At 38.8% G+C, this 26,819-nt stretch overlaps 1 protein-coding gene across 1 annotated transcript in view; it reads left to right on the top strand.

The window, feature by feature from the left end:
* Positions 1-26,584, top strand: part of RFX8 (regulatory factor X8) — a gene marked incomplete at its 5' end in the record, with an annotated part of 73,828 nt that extends 47,244 nt beyond the window's left edge. Inside the window, 13 exons of the mRNA XM_088159338.1 lie at positions 1,283-1,369; positions 5,284-5,334; positions 6,816-6,876; positions 7,803-7,937; positions 8,017-8,094; positions 8,610-8,723; positions 9,392-9,542; positions 10,940-10,998; positions 14,119-14,275; positions 15,783-15,877; positions 17,029-17,143; positions 20,762-21,049; positions 24,837-26,584. Of these exons, the coding sequence (XP_088015464.1) occupies positions 1,283-1,369; positions 5,284-5,334; positions 6,816-6,876; positions 7,803-7,937; positions 8,017-8,094; positions 8,610-8,723; positions 9,392-9,542; positions 10,940-10,998; positions 14,119-14,275; positions 15,783-15,877; positions 17,029-17,143; positions 20,762-21,049; positions 24,837-24,874 (1,429 nt within the window). The remainder of the gene's footprint in view (positions 1-1,282; positions 1,370-5,283; positions 5,335-6,815; positions 6,877-7,802; positions 7,938-8,016; positions 8,095-8,609; positions 8,724-9,391; positions 9,543-10,939; positions 10,999-14,118; positions 14,276-15,782; positions 15,878-17,028; positions 17,144-20,761; positions 21,050-24,836) is intronic.
* Between the last annotated feature and the right edge of the window lie 235 nt (positions 26,585-26,819).

The raw sequence follows: 26,819 nt of genomic DNA, 5'->3' as shown, positions 1-26,819 counted from the left end.
AAGTCACCACATCAGATCTGCTTTGGTAAGGCATGAATTCCAGATTGGAATGTTTTTTAAAAGACCTTAGTGCTCCAATTTGTACTGGCTATTAACAGCATGCTTTGCATGAAGCATCTGCCAGACATCACAGCCGTACTGAGAGCTCTTCAGACACTGCATCTCTGGGCCAGGAAAGACTGGCTCTGAGATGCACAGGGGTGGCACCCATGATGAATGCCTATATTGTGGTTTTTGTCCTTGGACACATCCATGGAGTGACCCAGCATATACTGATGGTCAATGAAAATGCTGCACAGTTTCAAGCCATTTAAATCAGACAGCTTTGGGTCCTCCTCCTAAATGTACTTTATTTTCCCTTCCCTCTCTTCTAGAACATGGAGAGTTTGATGCTTTTTCATATCCAAAGTTATACTCGCAGGCTGAACATCTAGACCAGGAAAAAGGATGTTTTAAGGTCATTGATACTGAATAATTTGACAAGCATTTTGTGTAGCTGTCAAGTATGGGCTTTGAGAACAACATGCCCTTACTTGTCTCCACTAGTCTGGACTTGCTATCAGCTTGAGCCAGGAGATCCTTTACTTAGGGAGTGCCTCACCTCAGACACTCCTAGGCTCCTCCTCACAACAGACAGGATTTGGGATGGTGTTTGGCAGCCTCCACGCTCTCCCCAGCAGCAGAAGGTTACCTGCTCCTGGCTGCAGGTGGCCCCAAACCACGGCACTGTTCCCCTGGCTCCTGGTGGCCCAGCTGGGAGGAGCCAGCTGTAGCACCTTGGTAGCACAGGTGGTGGCTCTTGCTCACTGAGCTCAAATAACTCTTAGACAAGGTCTGGCAGTTTTCTTGAGTTTTAGCTTGCCATGGCACTGATGGGCCATCCAGTCACTGAGCTACTGCAAATGGCCAAGGAACAGCTGCACTAAGCCCTTCAGCTTCCGTGGGGATATGGGGACCTCTGTCTGCTGAGAATCTGGTTCCTGACTTCACTAACTGTCCTGTACAAATCTGAGGCACTCCATTCACTGGTTTCAGTTTTATTTCATTTAGAAGAGGGTATCATTGCGGGACAAAAACTGCTAAAAGGAATTTGTAAAAAGTTTGTGCGATTAATTTCTCTTTGGGAAAATAAACATTCAACAGTATTTAAAAAACAAATATAGTTTTTTCTACTTGATCTTTTCTTGGTTAAATAGAATGATCATCTGCTTTCAAAAGAAGATTATGAATTATTTGCTGACTTGTTGAAAATCATACAGTTCATCTTTTTAAAATTTTCTAGGTATCATTATGATGGAATAGCTATCAAGAAGGAGTCTTCATTTTATGCACGCTTTTGCTGTCTTCTGTATGAACAAAATTATCTCAGGTTTGTTTTTTAAAACGTTTTAATCAAAAAATATCACATGACAGTCTATATGTTTTCTGTCCATGAAAGTCTGTAAATCATCTGTTGAACACTGACAGTAGCATTATATTTTTCTTCTCATTATAAACACTATGAAAATGCTGTGCCCTAATAGACAAGCTGCATTTCGGAAACAGACACTGCCTAATTAGACTTCCTAAAATTGGACATTTTAGCTATGTAGATCTTAAGAGCAGGAACACATGCTGAACCTGAAAGAAGGGCTTAATATAGTGAGACTCTAAATGGGAGCTCAAAAAAAAGCATTGAAATGGCTTCTTGACATTCTATCACCTTCCTCATTAAACAGTAGGCTGAAGAAATGTATTAAAGTATAAATGACTGTGCTGTTTTGAAGAGTCATGCACCCAATCATGTTATTAGGGATTTTTACTACTTGAAACAGTACTTCAAAAACACTTCATTCACTTGGTTTTAAAATATCAGATTTTAAAATCACCTCTTGTGAGAACATCAATAAGAAAATGTGTAAGACAAGTAAAAATGGATTGCAAAACTTAAAAGCCTGAAATGAATGTAAGATACTATGGCAGGTTAAAGGGTAGACAGGAGCATGCTGTGGGCAGGAAAGGAAGAATTCTCATGGTTGAGCTCATGGTTCCAACAAACAAACCACAGGCTTGAATTTCGTCCCAGAAAAAAAAAAAAAACAACCCAAAAAAACCCAAACAGAAAACAAACAAAAAAAAAAAGAAAAAAAAAAGGAAGGGAAATGCTGCCATTCTGCAACAACTTTACACTCCTTTACACTGAAGAAACAAATTAGGTACAGTCTATGCCTTGGACTTTGAAGACCAGGTTTGTATCCTCGTTCTCTCATAGTCTTGTACTTACTTTAGTGTGTATATGGGTAGATTCTGTAATTAGGTTTCCATTCTTTAATATGGAGGTACAGCATTATTTTATGGCATGAATGCTGGGGCATATAAGGACTCAGATATCTGGTGATGCTGAAGCTGTTTCAGTGATATATAATATTTACTTAATTGAGTGCATTCTTTGGAAGAACACGGAAAAATTACACCCATAGGTTTGTTGCCTTTCTTCACAGGTTTCATGGCAGGTAATGTTGCAGAAGTCCATAGAGGGACACGGGTAAATGTTGAGACAGGATAGAGGATCAGGTTCTGTAGATGATCAATTGGCAGCCTGTTGTTGTGAGACTAAACAAATTATTCATAGGAAATTTGAGGCTGGTTTCCCATGTCATGCTTACTGAAGTGATATCCTTCACTTGCTCTGTACCCAGTATACCCAGAAAAGGCCTAAGGTTTGACACCCACAATGAGGAACAGTATTGTCCACTGTTTAAGGGATATTATAGGTCTCTGGCTAAGTCTCTGCTGGCCTTTTCTTTTCAGGGAAAGAAAGATGTTTCCCCGCAGCATCACTTAAAAGTAGCAATCTTGATGGGCATAAAAGGAAAGCTGATGGTTCTGGTCATATGAGAGCTGAGAGAGAACAGAATTATTTGAATTGTTGCTCTTTTTTCCTCCCAGTGTAGAAACACGAGGAAAAAGAATTATAAAGTAGGAGTAACCAAAGAAGCAATGTTAGCTGAGTTTGGGGCAGGTGCAGAAAGAAGGACTTTAGCCACTGCTAAGACTTTGGACTGAAAGAAGGTAGGCTTTGATTGGATATTAGGAATAAATTCTTTACAGTGAGAGTGGTGAGGCACTAGAACAGGTTGCCCAGAGAAGCTGTGAATCCCCATCCTTGGAAGTGTTCAAGGCCTGGTTGGATGGGGCTTTGAGCAACCTGGTCTAATGGAAGGTGAACCTGTCCATGGCAGTGGGGTTGGGCTGGATAACCCTTGATGTTCCCTTACAAACCAAACTATTCTATGATTCTGTAACTTTTCAAGTTTAAAAAAATATATATATAAAGATTGTATTCAGACAAAGATCATCTTTCTAGCTGCAATAGAAAAGTCCTTTAACTACTAAATTATATTGTCTGATGCTTCATTCATTGAAATAAATTTTAAGAAGACAAGGTGTTGAGTGAAGCCAGACAGCTGAAATTTTAACAGCTTCCACTCTAAATGCAGCTACATGTCCCTGTCCCAAGCCAATATGCAGGCCCATAACACCTGGGCAGATGAGTGTCACAATTACTGCTTATTATCTCATATAGCACAGCAGGAAAACAGAGAGAAAGCAGTAGAAAAGCACAAAACACAGCCAGAGAAGGATGAGTAGCACAACTCTGAAAGAAATAATTAGGTCACATACTAAAAAAGCATCTGCTTCAAACACATAAGTGACTTAATTTCCATTTGTGTGGAGTTTTGTAAATTTTTTGCAATTAAGTTATGAAGGAAATAACTCATCTTTACTGTCCTATCAGTAGGGTTCAGTACTTTTTGAAATCACCGTTAATTTTTCATGATCCAATAAAACAGATAAAACCAGCAATGGAAAAGTCTACATTGTTTTTTACTTAAAAAATTGAAATTTTGAAGAAGTAATTAAAACTTGAAGACGTTTTTTACCTGCAAGAAGAAATTATATTTTCATATAAGTAATCGTATGTATAAATACAGCAGGATATTTGACCTATAATCTCAATTTTTGAGAGTGCATTTGTGTGGAAATTTCCAAATCAGTTTGAAGATTTTTACTGTAGCATTTCAGTGCAGTCCAGGGCCAGTCTGTTGTCCAGACCCCTCTAACGGGATAACTTCTCTGGCTTGTTGCCATTGCCCTCGGGCAGAGGCCGGGGATATCTGTTTCTGTAGTGAAGGTGTTCTAAATAACTACTGCGCCCTCCCATGCCTGAATAAAATCCAACATGCAGGTGTTTTTTCTGCCACACCTACCAGAGAGAAAAGTGAATTCCTGAGCCCAGTTGAGAGACCAGAGCATCCATTCAGCCTGTGGGTGGCAAAGAAAAGAATGGTTTCAAAACTATGAACCACTCCTTCTGATTACTGAAAAGGATATTTCTTGACCATGACAGCCAGCAACCGATATGGTGCTGGTAGTGAAGAATTAGTGAGGAACAGTGAAAGGTCTGGCAGCTTGGGAGCTATGCTTGTTGGTGTCACAGAAATGGCAGTAAGATTATTATGATTTGCCTTTAAATACCAAGAAAGTGTTTGCATTTTGATGTTAGGTGGACCTCAGATATGTCGGGGTTGGAATATATTCACACAAGGAGTGATGAGGATGGTCTTACACAGCACTTGTGAATTGGTTCATTTAGAAATCTTCAATTCTTTGAAGATATGTGTACAACAGCTCTGATGATGGTGCTATGAAAATAGTGTAAACATATGCAACTGTAGTCAATGAGGTCTCCAAATGTATTACAGATATGAGAGGATATGTTATTTACTGATTTGTATTACAATAGAACGTGTTCCCTCTTGGAATGGGAGCTTTGAGGACAAGCTCTACCTAAAATGGTTCCTGGTCTGGCTCAGAGTATAGCAGCGTTTAAAAAATGTCATTGAATTTTGGTTCTATAAGAGTTAGTTTTTTGGTTCTAGTAATAAGCAAGGTTTAGGGTCCTGACTGGCTAGTGAAGCAAACCTATTATTTTTTCATTTAAAAAAAATTTATTTTGCTTCTAGCAAATTAACTTTTCTAATCTCTGTATAATCTGACAGTCAACAGCATGCACATTCACCATTTTCCCTCCTATCATTTTTCTTTTGTCCTTCCCTTTTGCATCTCTGTTATTCTTTATTTCATCCCCATTATTGTATTTCCCATTTTAGCTTTAGTTCCCACCCCATAGGATCACCCAAACTCTGCAAGAGAGATGGTGAAACTCCTTGTGACATTTTTGTCACCCATTTTCCCTTTGTCCCACCCATCTCCTCTTTTGTGTGCTCTGTCTTTACCCAGGCACTGCACTCCGGGGGAAGTGAGCATCTCTGATGTGCAGCCAGGCATCAGGTGAGTCCCAGCCCCCTTTGCTAACAGTGGGAGCACACAGAACTGTTTGTACGTGTTCTGTAGGTATCTGCACTGAGCCATCACTGAGCTCCTGGCCGGCTGCTGGGGCACAGAGGACTCTTTGTCTCTCCTCGACGTCCCTGTGTCAGGGGAGTGGGGAGCCCGGCTGCCGAGGGAAGCAGAGCACTGGAGGCGAGAGATGCTGATACGTGTTGCCATAGCAGCAGCAGCAGAAGATACAGCTGGCCGCCTTCTCAGGGAGAGCAGGGGCTGGAAAATATTCATTAATTTTATTTCACAGGCTTTAGAAATCTGCAGGAACAACCTATTTGAAAGAGGCGTTATGAAACCTCTCTGCTTACATGGGTTTGCTTTGTCCAGCACCACTTCTAAAATGTTCAGGGGAAAGAGTCACCAGCACTACCAAACATTCTCAGCATGAGTGTTGTGCCCTATCTTGGGCAGCCAAATTTATTGTTTTGCTGGAGCACAGCCTTCATGGCACAGGGTAGGGCAGAGGGAAAGGTGGCAAGGGCCAGTCCTGTGGATGGCAGAGAGTGGAGAGAAGCATTTTCAGTGGCTGGAGTTTACAGGCATATAAGTTGTTACATTTTGTTCTCTGTCCCTTCAGGACGCATGGTGGTACCATGGTTTGTAACACATCACAGCAGTGAAAGTCAGTAGCCAGGGTCTGATTAGATAGCCTGAAACCCTTCCAAACAGCCAAGTCCAACAGGACCCTTGAGTTTGCAATGCCTTCATAGACAGTGAGCAGGTGTCAGCAGCAGATGGAGGCTTGACTGGAGACATCCAATTTTTGCAGCATGTCCCTTTTACTAGCAACATTGCCTCTCCCTCTGCTACCATCAGACTCAAAAAAACAGGCAGGGAGAGAGCTAGGAGAAAGTACAGCAAGAAAGCAGCCTGTTGTGCCTGCTTTCAGCAACAAGTCAGTGGTCAAGCCTTGCAGGTCCAGGTAAATTCTGACTGTGTGGAACACCGTGGCCAACTTGCAAAGTAAATGGGAAGCAGTCAGAAACAAAATGCCATCTAAACTTATGTGTGATGCAGAAAATGTAGCAACTGTGAAACCTAAGCAAGAGGATTATAATGTTTTTGTTATTTTCATATTTGTAATGGTTATTAACATTCCAAACAAACTGCAACTACAAATACAAACCCATGGTTCTGGTGCAAGAAGTTCAAAGATATTGCACTGCTAAATAGTCAATTATCATTAAAATGAATGTTTCAGTTTAATCTTAAAATTTAGGAGTTGGTCCCAGATTTGTTAGAAAATCATGGGATTACCAAATGATAGGAAAGAGAGCGGGATTTGTTTCCCAAATACACTTCTCCAACCTAGTGTAATTATCCAGTAGTGTAGTTATATAAGCTCATTTTCTTACTAAATACAGAATAAATCAGTGAGTTTTCTAATGTTTGTTTGGGGTTTTTTTCTGTTATATATTTTATCCCAGAAGTTCCTGGAGTTCTGAAAATGCAGCTGATTACAAGAAGAATAGACAAAAAAAAGGAACAGTGAGTTTCAGATACATTAGACATAACAAAATATCTGTGTGTTTAATTATAACTGCTATCTAATAGGTTCTGATGAGATACAGCTAGCCCATCTTCTTCAAAATAATCTTGGTCTGGGTAATCTCACTACAGGCTTGCTTCCTCCACTCCTATTTCACCCATTATCTAAATATTTTTGTTGTCTTCACGTCAGCTCAAATAATTTTGTCTGTTTTGGGAGCAGAAACTGTGGCTGAGAGATTAGGTTTTGAATAGGGGAGTTAGTGGGGAACAACCTTCCTTGCCTGAGGCTCATGTTTGTTGTCATGAGAAGTATTTAAATACCAGGAAATTATTAAGAAAAAAGAGCACAATCCCTGCCCACTGAAAAGGGCAGATGTAAAACTAACCTGTGGCAGTTTTCCCCTCAGTGAGCTGTCATGGCCTGACACCAGCCTTGTTGGATGTCAGCCAGCACAGCCTGAGCAACAAACTGATGTGGACCAAAGGGAGGAAAAATGAGAGGCTGGATGTCTGTCTTCTGCAGTGCTTGGGTGCAACAACGAGTGCTGTGACAATGACAGCCAGTGGGGAATGTGCTTCATCCCCACAGCACAGCAAACTATCTGCAGCCTTATCCAGGGGGTTATGAGTGTGACATGAGTGCTATAGAAAATACATATGGAAGGTATGCATAACATTAAATATTTACTGGTTTTGAAAAGAAATTAATGTATCGTTTAGGATTTAAGTATTTTGGCAGCCCTTCTTGTTTCTTTCACCCACTCCTACTTTCTAAATAAAGACAAACATTTATCTAAAGAAATACATCTTATTATAAAATCACATCCTACAGTTTCAAGAAAATACTTAATACCTTTAACCAAACTGACAAAGTAATTGCAATTTTTTTTATTATTTTCCAAAATAAATTCCGACGCATCAAGAGTAAGAATTTGCAGTATTATCCATCTGTAATTTATCTGAAGACTGAACAAGAGACATTTCATTACCTTTCTCCTGATTTCAACCAGTTCTTCTTTGGAGAGCAAGCACAAAGTGAGACATACCCCTATGAACTGGTACGTTCAAAGTACATGGCCATAAAACAAGTTAGCTCTTTTCCTGTGAGATCATTTTGTACCCTCTCTTTGGTAACAGATTGCACTGCTTGCCAATGACTACTACAACTACTGTCAAGTTATTTTACAAATGGTGAGAGAGACCAAGCTTGACAAGGTATGCCTTTTCTGTAATAACTGACAATAGCAAACAACTGTAAAGGCAAAATCGTTCTGTGCAGCTTATTTACTTGATGGTTTGAGCTAAGGTAGATGATGATTTATGGACAAAAGGAACATTCAGTCAAGTTATTTTAAAATTCTGAATTAACACAACATACTCCAAGAATCTGAGTTTGTAAGCATATCCTGAGCCCTCCTGGCACATCAATAAGTCTCAGCTGAGCACATAACACATAGCCATGGATACATATCTTTAATTACATCCTCATATCCATGGCACAGTTCTTTGTTTCTTTCTCCTTTGTACACTGCCTGGTGAGGCTCAGCTTATTGCAGCTTCCTCAGCAAACTTCCACTTACACTGGAGCCCAGACAGGCTGGGCCCGGGCAAAGAGCTCATCTCTATAGCCATTCATTTGTTTCTGTGTTTGTGTATTGTCTTACTGAATTGTACTTCACATTCCACAAGTGTAAAATCAGTGAAAATTCATAAAGGGCTTTGTGTGACAGGTGGAAGATTGTATCATGTCATTCTGGACATCTCTGCAGCCTGAAAGAATAGAATTGATGTGCCTGCCAGATGTGTGCCAGCTGCTAAAAAGTTATGATAGGTATCTATTCAAGGTACTGCACATACATTTGCTTGTTATAATTATGCTGTTACATGTTTGTGTCTTTTTGGTAGTTCTAAGGAGAAGGGCCCTCTCTTTTTTAGTGCTGTACAATGGGATTTTCGTTTATTCCTCAACTCTTATCTTTTGGCTTCTTCTGAGATAGTCCAGTGTGGGTTTTGGTTTTGAGGGGAGCAAGTGAAATTTGGGATAGCTTCCATTTTGCTCCTATATATTAATTTGAAAGTTCCTAATATCAATGGAGTGTGCTGTTAAAATGTGGTCTGTGCTTCCGGCATGAGGTTATATGACTCAAATTTCAGCTGCTGATGGTTTTCCAGATTATGAGAGGTACTTTTCCTTTGAGAACACGACTGCACGACCTTCCACATAGAAATATGCAGTTTTCTGTTAAAAATATTTCGCTTATTTCCAGCAGGTCATAAAGTATTGTCTAGAAATTAATTCAGGAAGCAACTCTGATTTACTCTTAGCAACTCTAATTTACTCTTAGGATCTTTGTCCTTCTGCTAAAAAAGGCAGCTTGGGTCTTGCTTAATTGTAAGAAAAAAATGGGTTTCTTTACACTTATATTTAAATTATCAATACAATTTTATTTCATGCTGCTGTGAATATCTGTGGTACACCAGTCGAGTGCAGTAGCATCAATTTGTATTCTAGGAATTGGAGAACATCCTACTTCCTGATTTCCTGGAGGAGGTGCCTGCACAACACATAGACTCAATCAGATCATTCAGTGAAAATGTTAAATGCTGGATGCTTAATCCTTTGGGAGGTTTTCCATTACTGCTCCAAACATCCAAGTCTAATGGTAGGTTTGAGTAAGAGAGATATTTTCAAAAATAATCTTTGGTTAAACTGCAGAGAAGATTGTATTACAAAACTCTTAAATTATTTTTTAAAAGTTTAGCTGATGCAACAGTGATAGTAGCAACAACTAGAGTTACTTGGGACACTGTTAAAAATGGTCTTGCACGATGTGTGAGAACAAACTTAAGCCAAAAGTATTCCCAATTCATGGTAAATTGAAATTTACTTAAATCTTTTTACCAATCTGTCTCTTGCCATGATTTCTTTGGCTGTGTAGACGACCAATAACATGCAGCATGCCCACTGAAACTCAGATATTATTGTGTTTCTTCCTCTTACAAGTGGCTTTTTGCTGATGAATGAATTAGTGGCTGCAGCAGTCCAATACAAAAAGAAAAAAGCCACAGTCCCATAGGAAAAATGTGACTGATATTAGAAGATGCTAGGAGAAAGTCTGCTTTCTACAAAGCTGTGCTATATGTGTGTGTTTGTAAATATGTACATACACACATATTTATACCTATTAAACTGAAAATTCTGACTAAAACATGTTGCTTAGTTGCTCATTAAGTGAAGACCAACTCCATAGTGGGAAAGCAGGGCTCCTGTGTAGGCAAAAGTTTGTGTTAGGATTCATATGCTCAATATTGCAGACAGACTTAATTTTGGCATTTCTTACATTTGAGAGCAAACATAGTAATGTGTTTTTAATATGTGTGTGCATAGAAGTGTATGTAATTAACCAGCTGTGACCCTATGTATATACATCCTGGTCTTTCTGGTTTGTACAAACATCACAGAAACACAAATTTTCACTTGAAAATCAGTGTCTGCCTACAGAAGTAGCTTTATACTTGATTTTCCTGTAACTGAGAAACAGTTATTTTACTCTGAGGAAGGGTATTCTTGGACCATGCTTTTCATAATTACATGTAACATATTATAAACAAGATAAAAGTAGAACAAAAGAAACTAACTGGTATCAACAGTTCTGCAGAATTATAGATGCATAGAGATGGAAATGTAAACAAAATACAGCAGGTTTATATTTAACATTACTTTTATTCACCTGAAACCATACAAGTAAAAGAGCATTAGTCTTAATTAGGAAGTATTAAATGTAAGAAAATATTGAAAGACTTTTTCCTGTACATCATGGGTTAATAGATTCACAGTGAAGGAAAAGTGGTGAGCTGGGCAGCTTCTCCTTGCAAGCTTTGACTGCAAGGGTCCCCAGCCCATCCCATAATGCTCACTCAATGCCCCTGCTGTGCCCTTATTACCCTCCAAATCTCCCCTAGGGAACTACTTTCTAACTTAAAAGATCTGGCTTCATTAATGTATTTTAGACTTTAAAATATTAATGATGTAAAACATCTGCCTCTTCTTCTTTAACAGAAGCTAGAGAGTTTGTAAAAAGGCTCAGGAGACAGACAGACCTTTGCAACATGGTCAAGGTATGTTCCAGAATTCATGAAAGAACTGCTGGGAATCTCATTGCTGCCAGCAGTTTGCACTATTTTTGAAATGTTCCATCATAGAAGAAGTGCAGCAGCATGGATGTTCTTACCTGTACACTGACCATGTCATGTTCACACTCCTACCCATCTCTTCCCACACTGTTAAGCATGCTGAGGGAGCATCTTCCTCCCTCTAGATTCTTCTGAAAAAGCCTCTGAGACGAAGTTGATGGTATTCCATAGAGAGGAGAACACAGTATTTGGAAGGGTCAGATGACAGTTTCCAGTATCTTTGCCCATCCATGCCAAAGTCAGTCAAGAGCACATGCTATAGCATTCCTTCCATTGGTGTCCTTGGATCCCTCCAAATCCTTGGGTTTTGAGGTGGTCTAATAGCAGAAAAAGGAAGGTCACAAATAGGAAAGAAAGCAAAAGAGAACAGGTTGTATATCCTCTCCTTCAAACGTGTACAATATTTTCCCAATATGTCATCTGATTTTAATCATCACTCAGATGGAAGAAGGGAAGCAGGGAGAAAACAAGGGAGGGAGGAAGGGAGGGACAGGAGGAACTGCAGCTTCTTGGACCACTAAATGTAGCTTTTCTTTATGGGAAAACTTCATCACCAGCAGCATACAAAACACACCCTCCGCTTACTTTCAAAACTAAAAAAAATTCCAAAAACCAAAAAACAAAACCAAAAAACCCAGACATGCATAAGGATGCTTACTCAGGCAAAAAGTTGACTTCCATGAAGTACTGAGCACTCACAGTTTCCATTTACTGCAGCAGCTCTTGGAGATAATAATACCTGAAAATCTCAGCTTTATGTGCTTCGAAGCAGATCTTCTTATGCATTGAAAAGCATGGTCCAGCAAGATCATGAGTGTCACCTATTTCCAGACGTTTGCATTTGATTTGCATACTCAGGCTTCAAATCATCCTTCTTCAAGTCATGATGTTGAAGGGCTGGCTCTTTCAGTCTTCCCTATTCTTAACGTGTGGAAAAGCTGTGGAGTCAAAATTGGATTTAAACCCTCAAGATTTAGGGCAAGAGAATTGCAGCAATTGGGGGAAATTCTCTAGAAGAAGACTCTGGATGCTCTACATCCCTTTCACACTGTTTAACACACAAATTGAACGCAGCAGACCTGAGAATCAGGGCTGAATTTACACTTACAACTCTCACAAGTAGATGTTGTTTGTACCTTCTCTAGAGCCTCTTCAAAACACAAGGGAAAAGTAAAAGAGTTTTACTGTATTTGACATTTTGGGGGTAGTGAGCTCCAAGGTTTAATTATCTGTTGTATAAAAAAATACTTTCATTATTTTAAAATCTCTACCCTTCAAGCTACACTTCCCACAGACTTCCATCACATCCTTCCTCAGTTATTTCCCTCTGAAGTTTATCTCATCTTCTCACACGGGAGTCATTTGATATTTCTAATCAACCTTCTCAGTTTTCTGTCTAAAATGCATCTGGAATTTCAACTAAAGACTAGTCAGAGCAGGCGAGAGAGCTCCTGATGAGAAGTGCTAGAGAGGCACTGTGCAGCTGCAACCTCTGAACCCTGTAACCACACCGTCCCTTGTAGAGTACTTTGCAATAATTCTGCCGTCTGGTGAGAAAGCAAGAACAATTTTGGCAGGGTCAACATTCAAAAGATAAAAGGTAACTTTCTCACCATGTGTAGATAAAGCAGGCTGGCAGCTGCTACTACCTGGACATGTAGAAATAATTAGAGCATAAAAAGGTGCAAATTCTCTGTGAGACAAGAATGTGAATATGATGCTTGTCATTTTCTGGGGCTGATTCCTGAGTCTAGAAAGTTGTATTTGGGTGTTGAGAGGGCTGGATTTTAGAGAATCATGTTTAGTATTGTGAAATCCAATGGCTGAAGGGGGCCAGTCTGAAGTGTTGGGGAAAGGAGTCAGGTATTAGCAGCCTACTGAAGATGCTGCTCCAGCAGTTCCCAGCCTTTGGGTCATGTATTCTTTTTATAGGCTCTTTTTCTGTCACTGGAAACTCCAAGTCAAATAAGAAAAATGCTTTTTCTTTCACTTATATGAAGGAGATTGCTGAGTGAGAATCAGATTGGGTTTAGTTTTTCAAAAAAGTTAGCAGAGTGATGAAAAATAGCTGTATGGGTAATCTTTGCAAAGAAATGGTCAGCTGCATGCATTGCTGCTTGTGGGGTCATGCTAAGCATCTGATGAATGGGATTTGTTAAAACATGTATGAATCCTGAAGTTTTCTGGAATTTTATAAACCATATTTTTCCTCTGAAAAGTCCAACTGGACAAGGGTTATCCACAGAAAAGTCTGAGGTCCAAAAAAGGCTTTAGGATCTTATTGATTTCACTAAGTGAGAGACTAAATGTATTTGTTAACAAAATTTAATGGATTCAGATTTAGTTTCCGTGACTGTTTTCATAGTTTCATCAAGAATCTTAAGGAATATTGTATGATAATAGCAACTAATTTTAAAAAGTGAAGAGATGATGATAAATGTTAGTCTGAATTGTTTGCAGTATTTGAATAGTACTTTTTGAGACAAATAGGAAGTCAGATTTATTCACAAATTACTCATAAGCAGATAAATGGTATAAAATACCAACTACTATTGTTTTAACTAACATAGTATTTCTAATGTTATTTTTACTCTCTCAAAGACTTAAGCAACTTGAGAAAACTTGCCTTTGAATTAAATTGCAACATGAATTAAGGACAGATAACACCGAGGGAAAGTCATCCCTGATACACCATTCCATGCTTTTGACAAAATATCATTATTTAGTGTAATTATAATAACTCTAAGCAAAGCCAATTGCCCAGGCAATTCCCCAGATAATTGAAGTATGTTAGCCTTGTCTGCTCCATTACAGACAACATAGAGCATCATTGAAAAGAACATCTCCCAGAACAAAACTCTCTTCAAGACGACTTCAGATTTATCTCCTTTGATCCTGTAACCCCCTCCACGCCCCCAGTTTGCAGACTGGTCATATGAAGCCTAGTATTGAATAAGGGAAGCTTTCCTTTTTCAATGCCCTTATTTGGCTGAGTTAAGGCCTTGAGAAAATGAAAGGCATTAACTGCTTTTTTATTCTCTACAGACAGTAAGAGCACTCTTGAACAACAACAGCACAGTCACTGTTCTGCGATCCGGCTTGCATGCCATCTTCAATGAGAAATCTCTGGATGTGACTAAAGACCTCTTTCTAGAGAAGTTTAGGAATCCAAAGAAGCGACAGAAAAACATACAATTAAAATGTAATGAATTTTTGCTATTTATTGTCTTTCCTCTTAAGCACTAGCATGCCATTGTTAAAGGTCCTCTTGTTTATTCATGATATCTGCCTTACTGGGAATTACAGTCTTCCTGTAATCTGAAAGACTAGAAAAGAACCAATAAAAATGAGAATGGAGCATGAGATAATATCCTCCTAACCTTAAAGGTTAAGAATTAAAGGCTTTTGTTTCTGATTCTCTTAAAGCTTTTTGTGACAGCAGGAGTGGAGTTTGTGCTACTGAATTATATATCTCTTAAAAGAAGGTTAACAAGCAGGGATATTTTTTCATGGTTTCTTTTTACAGGAAAGATGTTTTCAATGATTGCATTTTCCTCTGTTATTAGTTGAAGCACGCAAAATAATTTCTTGTGGCCAGATTTTAAAATACTGTACGCTGAACTGGACAAGGCCTTTTAGCTTTTGTGTCTTTTTGCTGTATTGCAGCCTGTGGGATCAATGTTGTGCTGTAAACAATGAAATACCCAGTTTGTATGCAGCTGTGACATAATGATTTGACAGCTTAATGAAAAGGAATAGAATGGCAACTTAATTTTTAGATTAATGGTCTGCCATCTAAAATATTAGGAAGAGATAGGCAAGTTGGACTAGGCTGTGCACAGAACTAACCAGTTCTTTGTTCCTGGTTCATCATCAACTCATGCACTGACAAGGGATTTGTCACAGACTTTTTGTGACTGCTTTCAGTAAGAATAATAACTTGCCTTCTTCACAGAACCATCAGGAGAGCCATTTCAATAATATACATATACATACTAAACCCAAAACCTCTGCACAGAACACTTATTTCATTTTTCTGTTATATTATCGATGTTTTTAGTCTTCCCAAGGTGGCTTTATTGCATTCTCTGTTTTCATTGCTTTTCCAAACTGTCATTTATAATAAGCAAGGTTTCACTGAACTTGTCCATATGCTTTCTTGAAGGAAGAGGTCTCAATTAGAAGCATATAAATTCAGCGAGGTGCAATTTACCTTTTGGCATTGGATAGTAGGTGCTACACTTTTGAGGGAACAATTGCACTGATATGTGGCAACATTATACATATTTCTGTTGGTCTACAGAATATTCTGCATTTTCTGATGTTGCTTTAAAATTTTTTTCTCCCTTCAACAGCCAGACCAAGATTTTTTTTTCCTGAACCACATAAAATCTCAGACAAGCAAGTTAGCATAGCCTCTAACCAAATTCCAGCTTTCTCATTGGAACTGCTTCTTCTTTCCACCTTTGCCATGATGACTAAGTCAGTGCAGTTTTGCTGGAAATGGACATAAACATGAATTCTGACTGATTTCAAAGTAGGGTACTAGTCTTCACTAAAGAAATGGTATATTAATCAAAATGCTAGAAACAGATGTCTTAATCTATTTTAAGGTAAAGATAAAAGAAAAAAAAACCAACTTAAAACAGCAGAAACAAACCAAACAAACCAATCACTTCAAGTAATGATCTCCCTTCCGTATTTTACAGGTTTGAAAAACTTCATTTCTTTACTGACATCTTCCACAGATATTCGGGATCTCCTGAGCTGTTTGTCTTCAGATCTCCAGACTTTTGTTATCAAGGTATAAAATTAATAATTTTAGAATAGAAAGAACGATCACATAATTTTTCCTGATACATGCTGACTGTCACTAGTCTGCAGGAGCTACATTGCACACTAGCAACCTGACCAGACTGCAGATTTACATAAATACAATTTATGCATGCTGTGGAAAAAGAGAGAATTAATTGGCATACAAAAATTCCATCTGTGCAAACAACTACAAGCATATTTCTGTGCTTATATCCACTCTAGTGATTCCAGTATCTGCTCTCATTTCTTAGACACATATTATCACAGCCCCTAATAAACCAAAATTCAGAAGTAATATGTTGGTATAAATGAAGAGAACACTTCATGGTTCCTTACAACCTTGATTCACCAAACTGTTGACTTTTAGCAAGTACTAAGAACTTCTAGTAGAAAGTCTCTAGCTCTTGTGAAAGTTAAAGTATGACCATCCTCATATATGCACCTTGCAATAGATTACCAACTCTACCACCCCTCTACCTTCACTGACTCACAATTTGTGTCACTGTGTTGGTACTGCTGCATTTCGTTGGTTACCATAACAATTAATTTGGGTTTGGGTGGTACTTAGAGTTTGAGGTTTGTTTCTCCCTTCTGAAGAAGCAGAATAAACTGTGTTTACTTGGCTTAATTATTTACTCTTACTTTTTTCTTTTTAAGTGAAGAATAGTACTTTGCAATTCTGTGGTGCCTCCATCTCACATAACCCTCAGCTACCTCATGGAATGGTATAGAAAAGATAGAGTGGGACTTTTCCTGGGGGTTCACAGTTACAGGCCATAAGGCAATAGACGCAAGTTGCAGTAAAGAAAAGTTTCAATAAATACAAAGGAAAAAAAAATACCATTAGAATAATTAAGCATAGGAAGAGGTTACCTGGAAAGGCTGTAGAATCTTTATACAGGAGATACTTGGCTGGACAAGGCCTGAACTAAGCTGGTGATGCTTTGGACAAGAGATCAGAATAGGTAATATCCAAAGATCTCTTTCAACTTAAGATATTTTAGGATTCTAATGGAAAAAAAAATGCTTGTTGCTTTTTTCACCATTGTATGCAGTTTGTACAGGGAAAACAGTCTGCCACACAATAAGGAATTCTTTTAACCAACTTTATAATAAACCAAGTTTTTTCTTTATCTGCAGCCAAGCAAGAATAAAGAGGCATTTAAAGAGCAGGCATCAGATTTCATGTTGAAATGGAACCTCCTACTGAGCAATGTAGGCAAGATTCTGACCATCAACAGGACAGACAGTTTTGGTAAATAGGATCTTTGTGACTCTAATTTGATATGCCCCATATTGACCTGAGATGGCAGAGGCAACAGATCCAAAAGTACCTAAAGGGGCCAACAAGAGCTGGTGATGTGGTGACAGGACAATGGGGAATGGCTTTAAGCTGAAAGAGAGCAGATATAGACTGGATACTGGGAAGAAACACTTCACTGTGAGGATGATGAGGCATTGGAACAGGTTGCCCAGAGAAGCTGTGGATGCCCCACCCCTGGAAGTGCTCAAGACCAGGCTGGATGGGGCTTTAAGCAACCTCTGGACAGTGCATGGCAGGGGGTTGGCACTAGATGGTCTTTAAGGTCCCTTCCAATCCAAACCACTCTGTGTTTCTGTGGTTCTATGATTTTAACTGACATAAATTCATTTAATAGAGACATCTCTTCTCCCTACTCCTTTTCTTTTATCACCATTCTCCTGGTGATGTGGCTAGACAGGTCAGGGAAATGATTAGTTTTTGACCAAACCAGTTCTCTGAGCAAAAATCTAGGATGAGCAGAAGAGAGGAGAGTAGGATCCTGCAGCTGTAAATGGCAGGAAAGCCATGACTCCCTCTTTTGGCAGAAGTTGTAGTTTGTGGGGAAACGGGGAACAGCAGCCTGAGGTGAGAGCCTCTGCTTTCCCTCCATACAAGAGCTGCACACCACAGCTGAATGGTTTGATGGAGATCTGGGGCCACTAATATTGCAAACTTTGAGCTTTCCAGACATCTCAAGTGATAGTTCTGAGTCCCCCAGGTTCTTTCTGTATAATACAGCCAGAGCAGAGCCACTGCAAGAACTAGTTGCCAAACAGGCAGTTAGTTCCTCTGACAACAGATATATACTCCTCTTACTTATGTCTTACGCTGACCTAAGTGCTTGCCCAGCCAGCAGCACACCTGTTGAAGACATTAAACTGACTGAAAAATAGTCATTTCTTTAGCTGGGTTATTTTTCTCTCCATCTTAGGGCTCTGAGCTGTCAAGCATCAAATCCATCATACACCAGTGCAAGGCAGGAGAAGGGAAAGAACTGTGCAGTTGTGTTCACTCAAAGAGGCTTGAAGTGGTACAAACATGTCTTAAATCAGTCCAGTCTCTACCCTAACTGCCTTTCTCTTCACTTGTAACACCTTGGCAGAGGTGCCATTTCTGCAGAAATGTACTGTCTCCTGTAGGTTGCATCTAATCCCAAACTGTATGAAACACCTTGTAGATTTTCAAAGGACCACTCATATTTTCGGCTCTTCTGTTGGATGCAACTTCATTCAAATAGCCAAAGAATCTCATTATTTGCTTTGAAATATCCCTTCAAAATCATACTTTCAGGCGTTTGCCTGAAATAAATGCATAACAAAGGGGTATGTCAAGATTGTTGCCTTTTGTGTTCTTCAGTATTCTTACCCCATTAATATGTGTTTGTCCATGTATGAACATACCCTTCTTCTGCATCAAGCTGCTACCTTTTGCCTTCTGTTTACTTGTAAACTGTCTGGAGCAGGATCAGAGTTTTGCTCTGTGTCTGCAGGGAGCACAGCACAGTAGGGTCCCTCATCCATCAGCTGCTGAATTACAGTAATAGTAAAATAATCAGTTCTTTCTCTTTCTCCAGAGGAGTTCTGCACAAAACTCTCCAATGTTATATGCAATATTTTTGGCAATGAATAAATTGAGAATGCATTCCAAGAACTGCACTAGAAGCATAATGTTTATTGAAATCCCTCATGATGATGAAATCCTCTTTCCACCACAAGAAGAGTTTAATGAATTGTCTCCCTCTTCTGCAGTTTTGTTGATAGATGGGATACAACGGATGGAGTACATCTCTTGGTCTGCTGAGACTTTGTTAAACTAATTATAAATTACATTTTCACCCATTTTATGACAGTTTTCCTACTATACTTCAACTACACTAAAATTGAATTAATTTCAAATATAAGATAAAATATTTTAAATATTTTTTTAATATTTTGCTGTGATGTTTCAATAAAGTGATCATTATTATCTTCTTTCTTTAGTCTTTAAGATGTTATATTTGATCTATCAATGTCCTTTTTTTTTTTTTTTTTTTTTTTTGCATGTTTCTATTCCTTTAGGATACTGAGTTTTAGCAGACAGGCTGAAGCAGTTCTGTTAACAAGCCATCTGGTGTAAAAGTTCTGGGATCATTTCTTTCCAGAAATTTCTTAAATCTCAGCATTTCTTCAAAATATCAACTATGTAGCATCCACACTGAGGAAACACAAAACTTGGGGAAATGCATATCATGTTAATCTAGTAACCAAAACTAATCTTCTCTTGCCTTCTAACTTGCCACATCCAACAGACATAATACACTGGCATATTCACACCTCTCAATTTAGCATTTACTTTCACCCTTTTCCAGGCCAGCCCCCACTTGGGTGATGCCCAAGTGAGATCAGAGGAACCCTGCAGTTACCCCTGCTGTAAGGCAGCAGGGAGCAAGTGTGCTAGAGCATTCAGGGCTAATGGGAGCTCTACAGCTCCTTCAGCTCCATCTCCTTTCCAGAAAATGTGCCTCTACACCACCTCCCTCATAGAGTTTCATGTCAGCTCACACACCTCTGTTGCCTTCCAAGGCATGCATTGCTAAGCCACGGGCACTGAGTAGTGAGCTGTGCATTCCTCTTCTGCAAGCAAGATGCTTCAACCTGGTTCCTCTTGAGCTACCACTCAACTGGAGTGGTAGCTTTTGTTTCATGTTTACTCTTACAGAACATATTGAAAATACCTGTAAGACTGTTAAAAACACTCTTGGACTACTAATAACAAATCTATATAGTTTCAACTCCAACTATAAAAATCCCTTTTCTTGTTCCATAAGTAAACAAGGACTTCCTCCTACTTTGTTAGTTTAAAGATTCTCAAAAGGATGAACAGTAGAAGCAGCAGCTTCTCAGACACATATAACATCAAAAGAGAGTATTTTTCATTTTTAAAGCTCTGTAAACTGTGGTCATTAAAATAAATTGTGATATCTTCTTGTTGATGTCTCCATATATACTAGTTTGTGGGATGCAGAGGTTATAAATTGCTTGATGAATTCCTATGCAGATTTATGTCATGGAAGAAGATCTACATTTTACTGTAAGGGCTTTCAACCAAGATATGATTCAAAAGTCAATGGCCCCAGTGAGTCTCTCTTGGCTTTTATCACTTATGGTCCAAGCTGCAAGATGGGCCATTTAGTGTCATAGATACAACACACACATATGTCTGTAGGAGGTTTTGCTTGGGAAGAGGAATGATTTATCTGCCTGAGGGGAGAATTGGGATAATATGTGGTTACTGATAAGCCTTGTAGTAGAAGTGATAGTGGAGGAGGAACTTGAACAGGAAAGTGAATGAACACAACTTTCCTCTCCAGTAAAATAAGGAAAAAAATTTTCTTTTCTTTAAAATTTGCACTGGTTCCTATTTTTCTGGGATATTTGGAAGTACATAATTTTGTAAGTACTGTTTGATGAGTGCTGGTCCATTACTTTGTCTAGCCTATTATTATAATGAAGCCTTTCAAAAAAGAACACATCATAAAGATAAACAAATTAAGAGGTTGTCATAATCATCTTTGTTTTTCTTTAAACCCAGGATCCTGGCTTTTATTGAATATGCTACTTGTTGATTTTGCTGCTCACATTTTCCAGTCCTATATAGAAGAGGAGAAGGAAGAAGGAAATGCCTTGGTTTCAAAGCAAAATGAGGTCCCTATTCTGTGTGTTTATGAGCCCAGCCATCTCTCAGCCTGTTTTGCTGAGGAGGAACCTGAAGCCAATGCTCCACAGACAGCTCTTGTGATGCAGAACCAGAATAACTTCGGATTAAGCAATGCTTTCCAGAGTTCTGAGTTATTCGGTGAACACAGCCACTGTCAGCAAGGTGAAATTAACATTAACTTGGAAGAAAATTATGAGGAAAAGGTTATAAATTGGGCAAATTAGGACAGATTGGGAGGTGTGTGGCTGACTGGGGTGTTGTATGCATGTAAAGTAGAACTAACAAAATCTAGGTTTGCATGGAGCTGTGTCCAATGTCATTGAAACCTCAATTCACAAAGCATCCTCCACATCCTGCCCCCACCACACAATGATATCAAGGGATTATCAACATCACCCAGCTCCCCAGCACCACAGGGTCCTGATTATTTCCTTAGGTTTCCAGCAGACCCTTGGAGCTCCTTCTGATTGCCCAGGTGTTGTCTAAGGAAGAGCAATGCCGTGCTGGTGGGCTGGGAGTGGGCCATGGGCTAGCTGACAAACAGACTACATGGATTCATTGATCAAAAAAGAGAGGGCACAGTCTGGTCTTTCCTCACTTTTGGAAGCACTGAGAGACTCTCTTCCCTCCACTTATCTGTTACTTTTATCAAAAGATATGAAATATCTTTAGAAATATGAAATTTTTGAGTCCCTTCTGCTCTACCATATTTTCTTGCAGTCAGTCCACTGCTGCAAACTTTACTAGCACAAGGTGTGACATACAGGTAGAAAACAAGATAGACTCTAAGTCTTCTAGAATACAAGGCCAAAATACAAGAACACATGGCAATATGGATCAAACCTCTGTGATTAATGCAAGTAATGAATTAGGCATTCAGCTGTTTTTGTATTTCTCTTCCATGCAGTACGAGCACTTGTCGTATGTCTCAGAGAACATTGTGTTTTCCAGAAAACTGTGAAAGAGAAATGTTAATGGCACCAAGACTTACAGAGAAAATTATGTTTTGGGGGTGACATTACTATAGTTTTTTTATTCCCAAGAGGTATTCAGTTTCCATACACTAGCACAGGAGTGGAAAATGACTGTTTTAAAAACATCTTTATTAATTATAAAGACCTTTAGGGGACCCTAATTTGTTTAAATATAAAGTATGCTAAGACTAGTTCAGCAAAGAAAATTGGAGAGGAGAAAGCAGGCATATAGAGGACAAACCAAGAATTATTTATACATGTGATGGGCATGTTTGACAGCTTTGGTTATTTTTCAATGTAAAATAAATACCCATCCTGCCATATCACCTTTATGTCAAGATGTAAACTGCTGCTGGATGCTGACAATTTGCAGGAGAGCTCTAAATCAGTGATGGTCAGAAATGAGGAAATGAACTACTAGAAATTTTATTCAGTATCTGCCCATTTCCTGTGCTCTTCACTCTGCTGCCTTTTGTATGCCCTATGCCCATTGCAATGGTTTTTGCAGGGGTCATCAAAAAAGGGCTTGATTCAGGTTTGGTCTGTGTAAGTAATGTGCTTATGCTTTGAACTTTTTGTACCTGATCACAAGAAAAGAGCAAGGCTGATTAGAGTGAGGGATGAGGAATCATCCCTTTCAGAATAAGAGGGGAAGGGTGTAAAATGTGAAATGAGGAGTATAAGGACTTGGGAGAAGGTGTGGTTGAGGCAAGGACGCAGTGAACAACTGAGAAAGTGCAGAAGTTTACAGATCAAAGAACCCAACAGATTATGGATTCTACCAGTCCCTGTGCAAGATGCTAATAACTGGGATGAAAAAGATTCTAGTTAGCACCTGTCATGTTGCAGTTCAAGTGCTTAAATTTGTGATGGAGTCAAAAACTTGAACCTGCAGCTCAGAAGGGCTTCAGGAGCTGTGAGAGAGTGAATGAGCACTTCTGCCCATTCATGTTCTTCAGTTGGGTGGTGCTCCCACCTCTCCCATTGCAGATTCCTTCTTTTGTATATCAACAATGATGCCACGGATTGCTGAAAAACACAATTGCCAAAAGCATCTCTAACACCTATAGCTTTGTTTGTATTGTCATCTCTGTAGATCCTCTGACAGGATTTCCATTCCATGAGGATTTTTGTTCTGTGACTTTTGACCACCAAAAATCATCATCATTCTTTCAAGGAACCATCTGTCCCTGCTCTTGACTAATCCCCCTTTGGCCACAGCTCTTTCTGCTGGGTATCTAAACCCTCAGCATCCACCAGCCACACTGCTGTTTCTTGGATCACATTTCTGCTCCCTGATGTATTGCTCAGGTTTATTTCATAAGTTTTGCTTTTAATTCCTTCACCTTAGGCAGGCTTGGCAGCTTTCTGCAGCCCAGAGCTTTTCGTCAGTTCCCATCCTCCACTCCATCCATTGCCAGCACCACCCAACCTCTGTAGTTTTTAATCTTGTTTCACAAGGCATTTCTATGCCTTCTCTACAGCCTGTTATGCTGTGGAAAAAAAAATCTGTTCATCACACCTCCACACTCAGCTCTTTGAAATTAGTGTTAACCACTTGGTCTTGCTGCAAAACCCTGGGAAAATATGAGGGAGGACTGGTAACAGAAATCAGAAAAGAATCTCCCAACCTTACCCTGATATCAGCAGCACCAATATGTGTGGCTTAGCAGATCTCTTCATGATCTTTTAGTTGTCACCTTCATTCTTCCTCTTCCTTCTCCGTCTGTTTCTGGTCTTCCATTCCTAGTTGATGCTGAATATAAATTAGACTCCTCAGCAGAGAGACAATTTTTTCCCATTTATTTTGCACAGCGCAGTACATTTATGAATCTTATTTTTAAATATAGTTTAAATAATTAATACATAGAAGTAATAAATAGAGTTAGTAGTCTTAAAAACAGGATACATTCCTGGTTGGTGGCATCTCTTGAGGAAAACATTGGTTTTATATGAAAAAAATATAGAGGGCAGGGAGCAAGACAGTCGAAGATTTGTACACACTGGCTTAGCAGGGAAGTGTGGCAGATGAAATGCTACAGAGCCAAACACACACATAGTAGGAACTCAGAATCCATTAAACCAGTGGCAGTATCAGAGGTGCTCTGAACAAGTCATAAGCTATAAAAATGCAGCACAGAGAGCAGTGGCCAGATCTTTATTCCTTATCAAGGAGCTTGCAGTTGCTTTCTCTCAGCATGAATAGCATTTTTTTTCATCTAGAAAATCCCATTCTAGGCTTCTGCTTTTTGTTCACTTGTTACCAAATTAAAATCCTATTAAACTGCACACCTGCAGTGGCAGAGCACTGTGCTGTAGCTTTTAATCCAATTCTACACCTTCATAACATACAATACACTGCAAATCAGGGCACGAAGAGACTGAGGGTATGCTATTCCTAGCTCTGTTGGCAGAGAGCAAATCAAACATTTTGATTTGTTAACAAGGGAGAAAAAAATAGGACATAGTTAACTACTTGGCTTGTAGGAATGGTACATGTTCATCTGAGTAGTCTGTATAAACCAGGATACAGACATCAAGTGAAATCATTAACTAAAATGATCAAAAAATGAGAGCAAAATCATGACCCTGATTGAATTCAGTGTCAAAACTTCTGCTGACTTTAAGAAAGCCATAATTTCAGCATGAAAAAGCAGTCCCCATCAGGAGAGAGACAGGCTGAGACTGTGTCAGCTGTAAGCCCTTCTATTCATTTTCAAAACAAAGTGTGAGAAGTGTGAATGATGTATTCAAAGTGGATATGCTCTTTTGTCAGACCTTTGCCATCCTATGATGAACTCCAATGTATGCTTCCCCTTGTTGGGTTTATTTGATGTAAAATAAGGCTGGATATCTATAAAATACCTCCAGTTCAGCAAGTAAGAATAGAGAAGACTTGTTTCAATGAAGGGAGAAACAAATGATTCAAATAATTCCTACAGTCAAAACATTTTCATGTTTCTTTTCTAATCTAGGTAATTTAGGAAGAGAAAATTATTATATCATGTACTAAGTTGGATCTTCAAGTTGGAAAGGAAACATTTCTTACTCAAAAAGATGAAATGATATCTCTTTGCCTCCGATGAACAGCAAATCTTCAGAGAAAAGCATCCTGGCTATAGCATTCTATATGATATGCCATTCTTACTTTTTGATAAAACTTTAAAAACGTCAAGAAATACTGTTTTCATTCTCTTAAACTTAAGATTTTTTTTTTGTTGTTTGAAAATATGAAATGCAAAACTGGGCTAGCAATGCAATTATTTTGTCATGTGATTTGATTTAGATTATTTTAATAAATTTTCAGAAGATAAAAGTGAAGCACTTGTGGCTTGGTTTTTTGTATTTCTTGTATATTTCTGTTGTCAGTAAAGCTGAAGACCTACCTGAGGTAGGTAAATCATCCTGAAGCTACAGCAGAAATGAACGACTCTGTGTTAATGCTGCTTTGTGTCTATGGTGTATAATCTAAAATTTATATTTGTTGAATATAAAACCTAGCACTGTTTCCTGTCTTTAGAAATTCCTGCTTTGTTTACCATTTTTTCAGGATATGAAAGTGAATATCTCACATGTAATTCTATTAACTGAAATAAAATAGGCTGTACATAATATTACTATTTTATTATGTTCAAAACTAGGTTGTTTGGGCTTGTTCTGTAAGTAAAGTACAAGCAAAGACATTTATTAAGAGAAGCTCTGGTATAAATTCATAGAAAACAGTAAATACAAACTATGAGATTTATATCTTGCATGCATCAGATTGTGTGAGGAAATTCCCTGAAACACCAGGGCAATGGGGGGTTTAACTATTTTTGAAGAGCATGCCTGCAGTGAGTTGTCTGTGCCTGGTTGCTATTTCAAGAAGGCACAACTGCTTTGATATTTTAAGAAGGGATATATCCTGAATCAGAGAAAAGCTCTTGTCAGGAGGTTGGGAAGCTTTCACTTCTTTTGGTTTTGGAAATCTACATTGATTTTCCACTTGCACCTCCATTCTGTCTCAGCTCAAGCATTGAAGTGGGAATCAATTTTCAGAAGTGTGGTAGTGCAGCAGATGTAGACAGGGCCATGTGCTAAAGGAAAAGGTTGTCATGTATTCAATTCTGCAGATAAGATTAAGAGTTTGGTGCCAAAATTACATTTTCATGGGAAGTATCTTCACAATCAGAAAAATTGATTTGAGTCTTAAGGCCCATTACACCCATTTCCACTATTCCTCAGGTTTTTATGGTGAAGAAAAAAAAGCCAGGAGTGTAGGAAAAAATACAAGTTAAAATATTCAGTGTTCTCAAGTCCACCTTTATTTATAAGATTTTAGATTCTAGATTATATATACCTGTTCTCATGGCACAATTAAGCAGAAGTTGTATCAGTGGACTGATCTTGGAATCTGTTCTTCACAGATATGAAAAAAGTAAGATGTACCTGAGAACATATTTTAGATGTACCTGAGAACCTTCTGACAAGCAAAGGCTTCTGAGAGATTCATTCTTCCCTGTCTCCTATTGAACCTGTGTTCCTTAAATAATTTGCATGAATGCAATGAAAGTTTACAAGCATATGTTTTAAAGAATTACAACTTTGCATAGCCATATTGAAGAGGTCTACTGCCAAGAAAGGAACTGGATGCACATGTGCCTTTATTAAATTGGGCTGTTGATATAAACTCATATACATGCAAATCTTTGCCTAATTAAAACCTCGCCTGGAAAACGTTTAATCGCAGCTCCATGTGTTTGCATACCAAAAAAGCATCCTTGCAAGCGCCGAACTAATGCTTCCTGCCAGGTCCAAATTGGGGTTTTGCTGGGACTTGACCCCAGTGCCCAAACGAAGCTTTCCCTGCAACGAGAGTGTTCACATGGACATCCTTCCTCTTGGATTGTCTCTTTTTTAATAAACGGAGAGGTCGCACCGCCTCCGCCCGAACAGCTCCATCCTCTTGGTTTTGTGGT

This window comes from Sturnus vulgaris, chromosome 2, assembly GCF_052056855.1.
Source record: "Sturnus vulgaris isolate bStuVul1 chromosome 2, bStuVul1.hap1, whole genome shotgun sequence".
Taxonomy (NCBI): Eukaryota; Metazoa; Chordata; class Aves; order Passeriformes; family Sturnidae; genus Sturnus; species Sturnus vulgaris.
The sequence above is the reverse complement of the archived record's forward strand: the minus strand, read 5'-3'. Positions and strand labels throughout refer to the sequence as shown.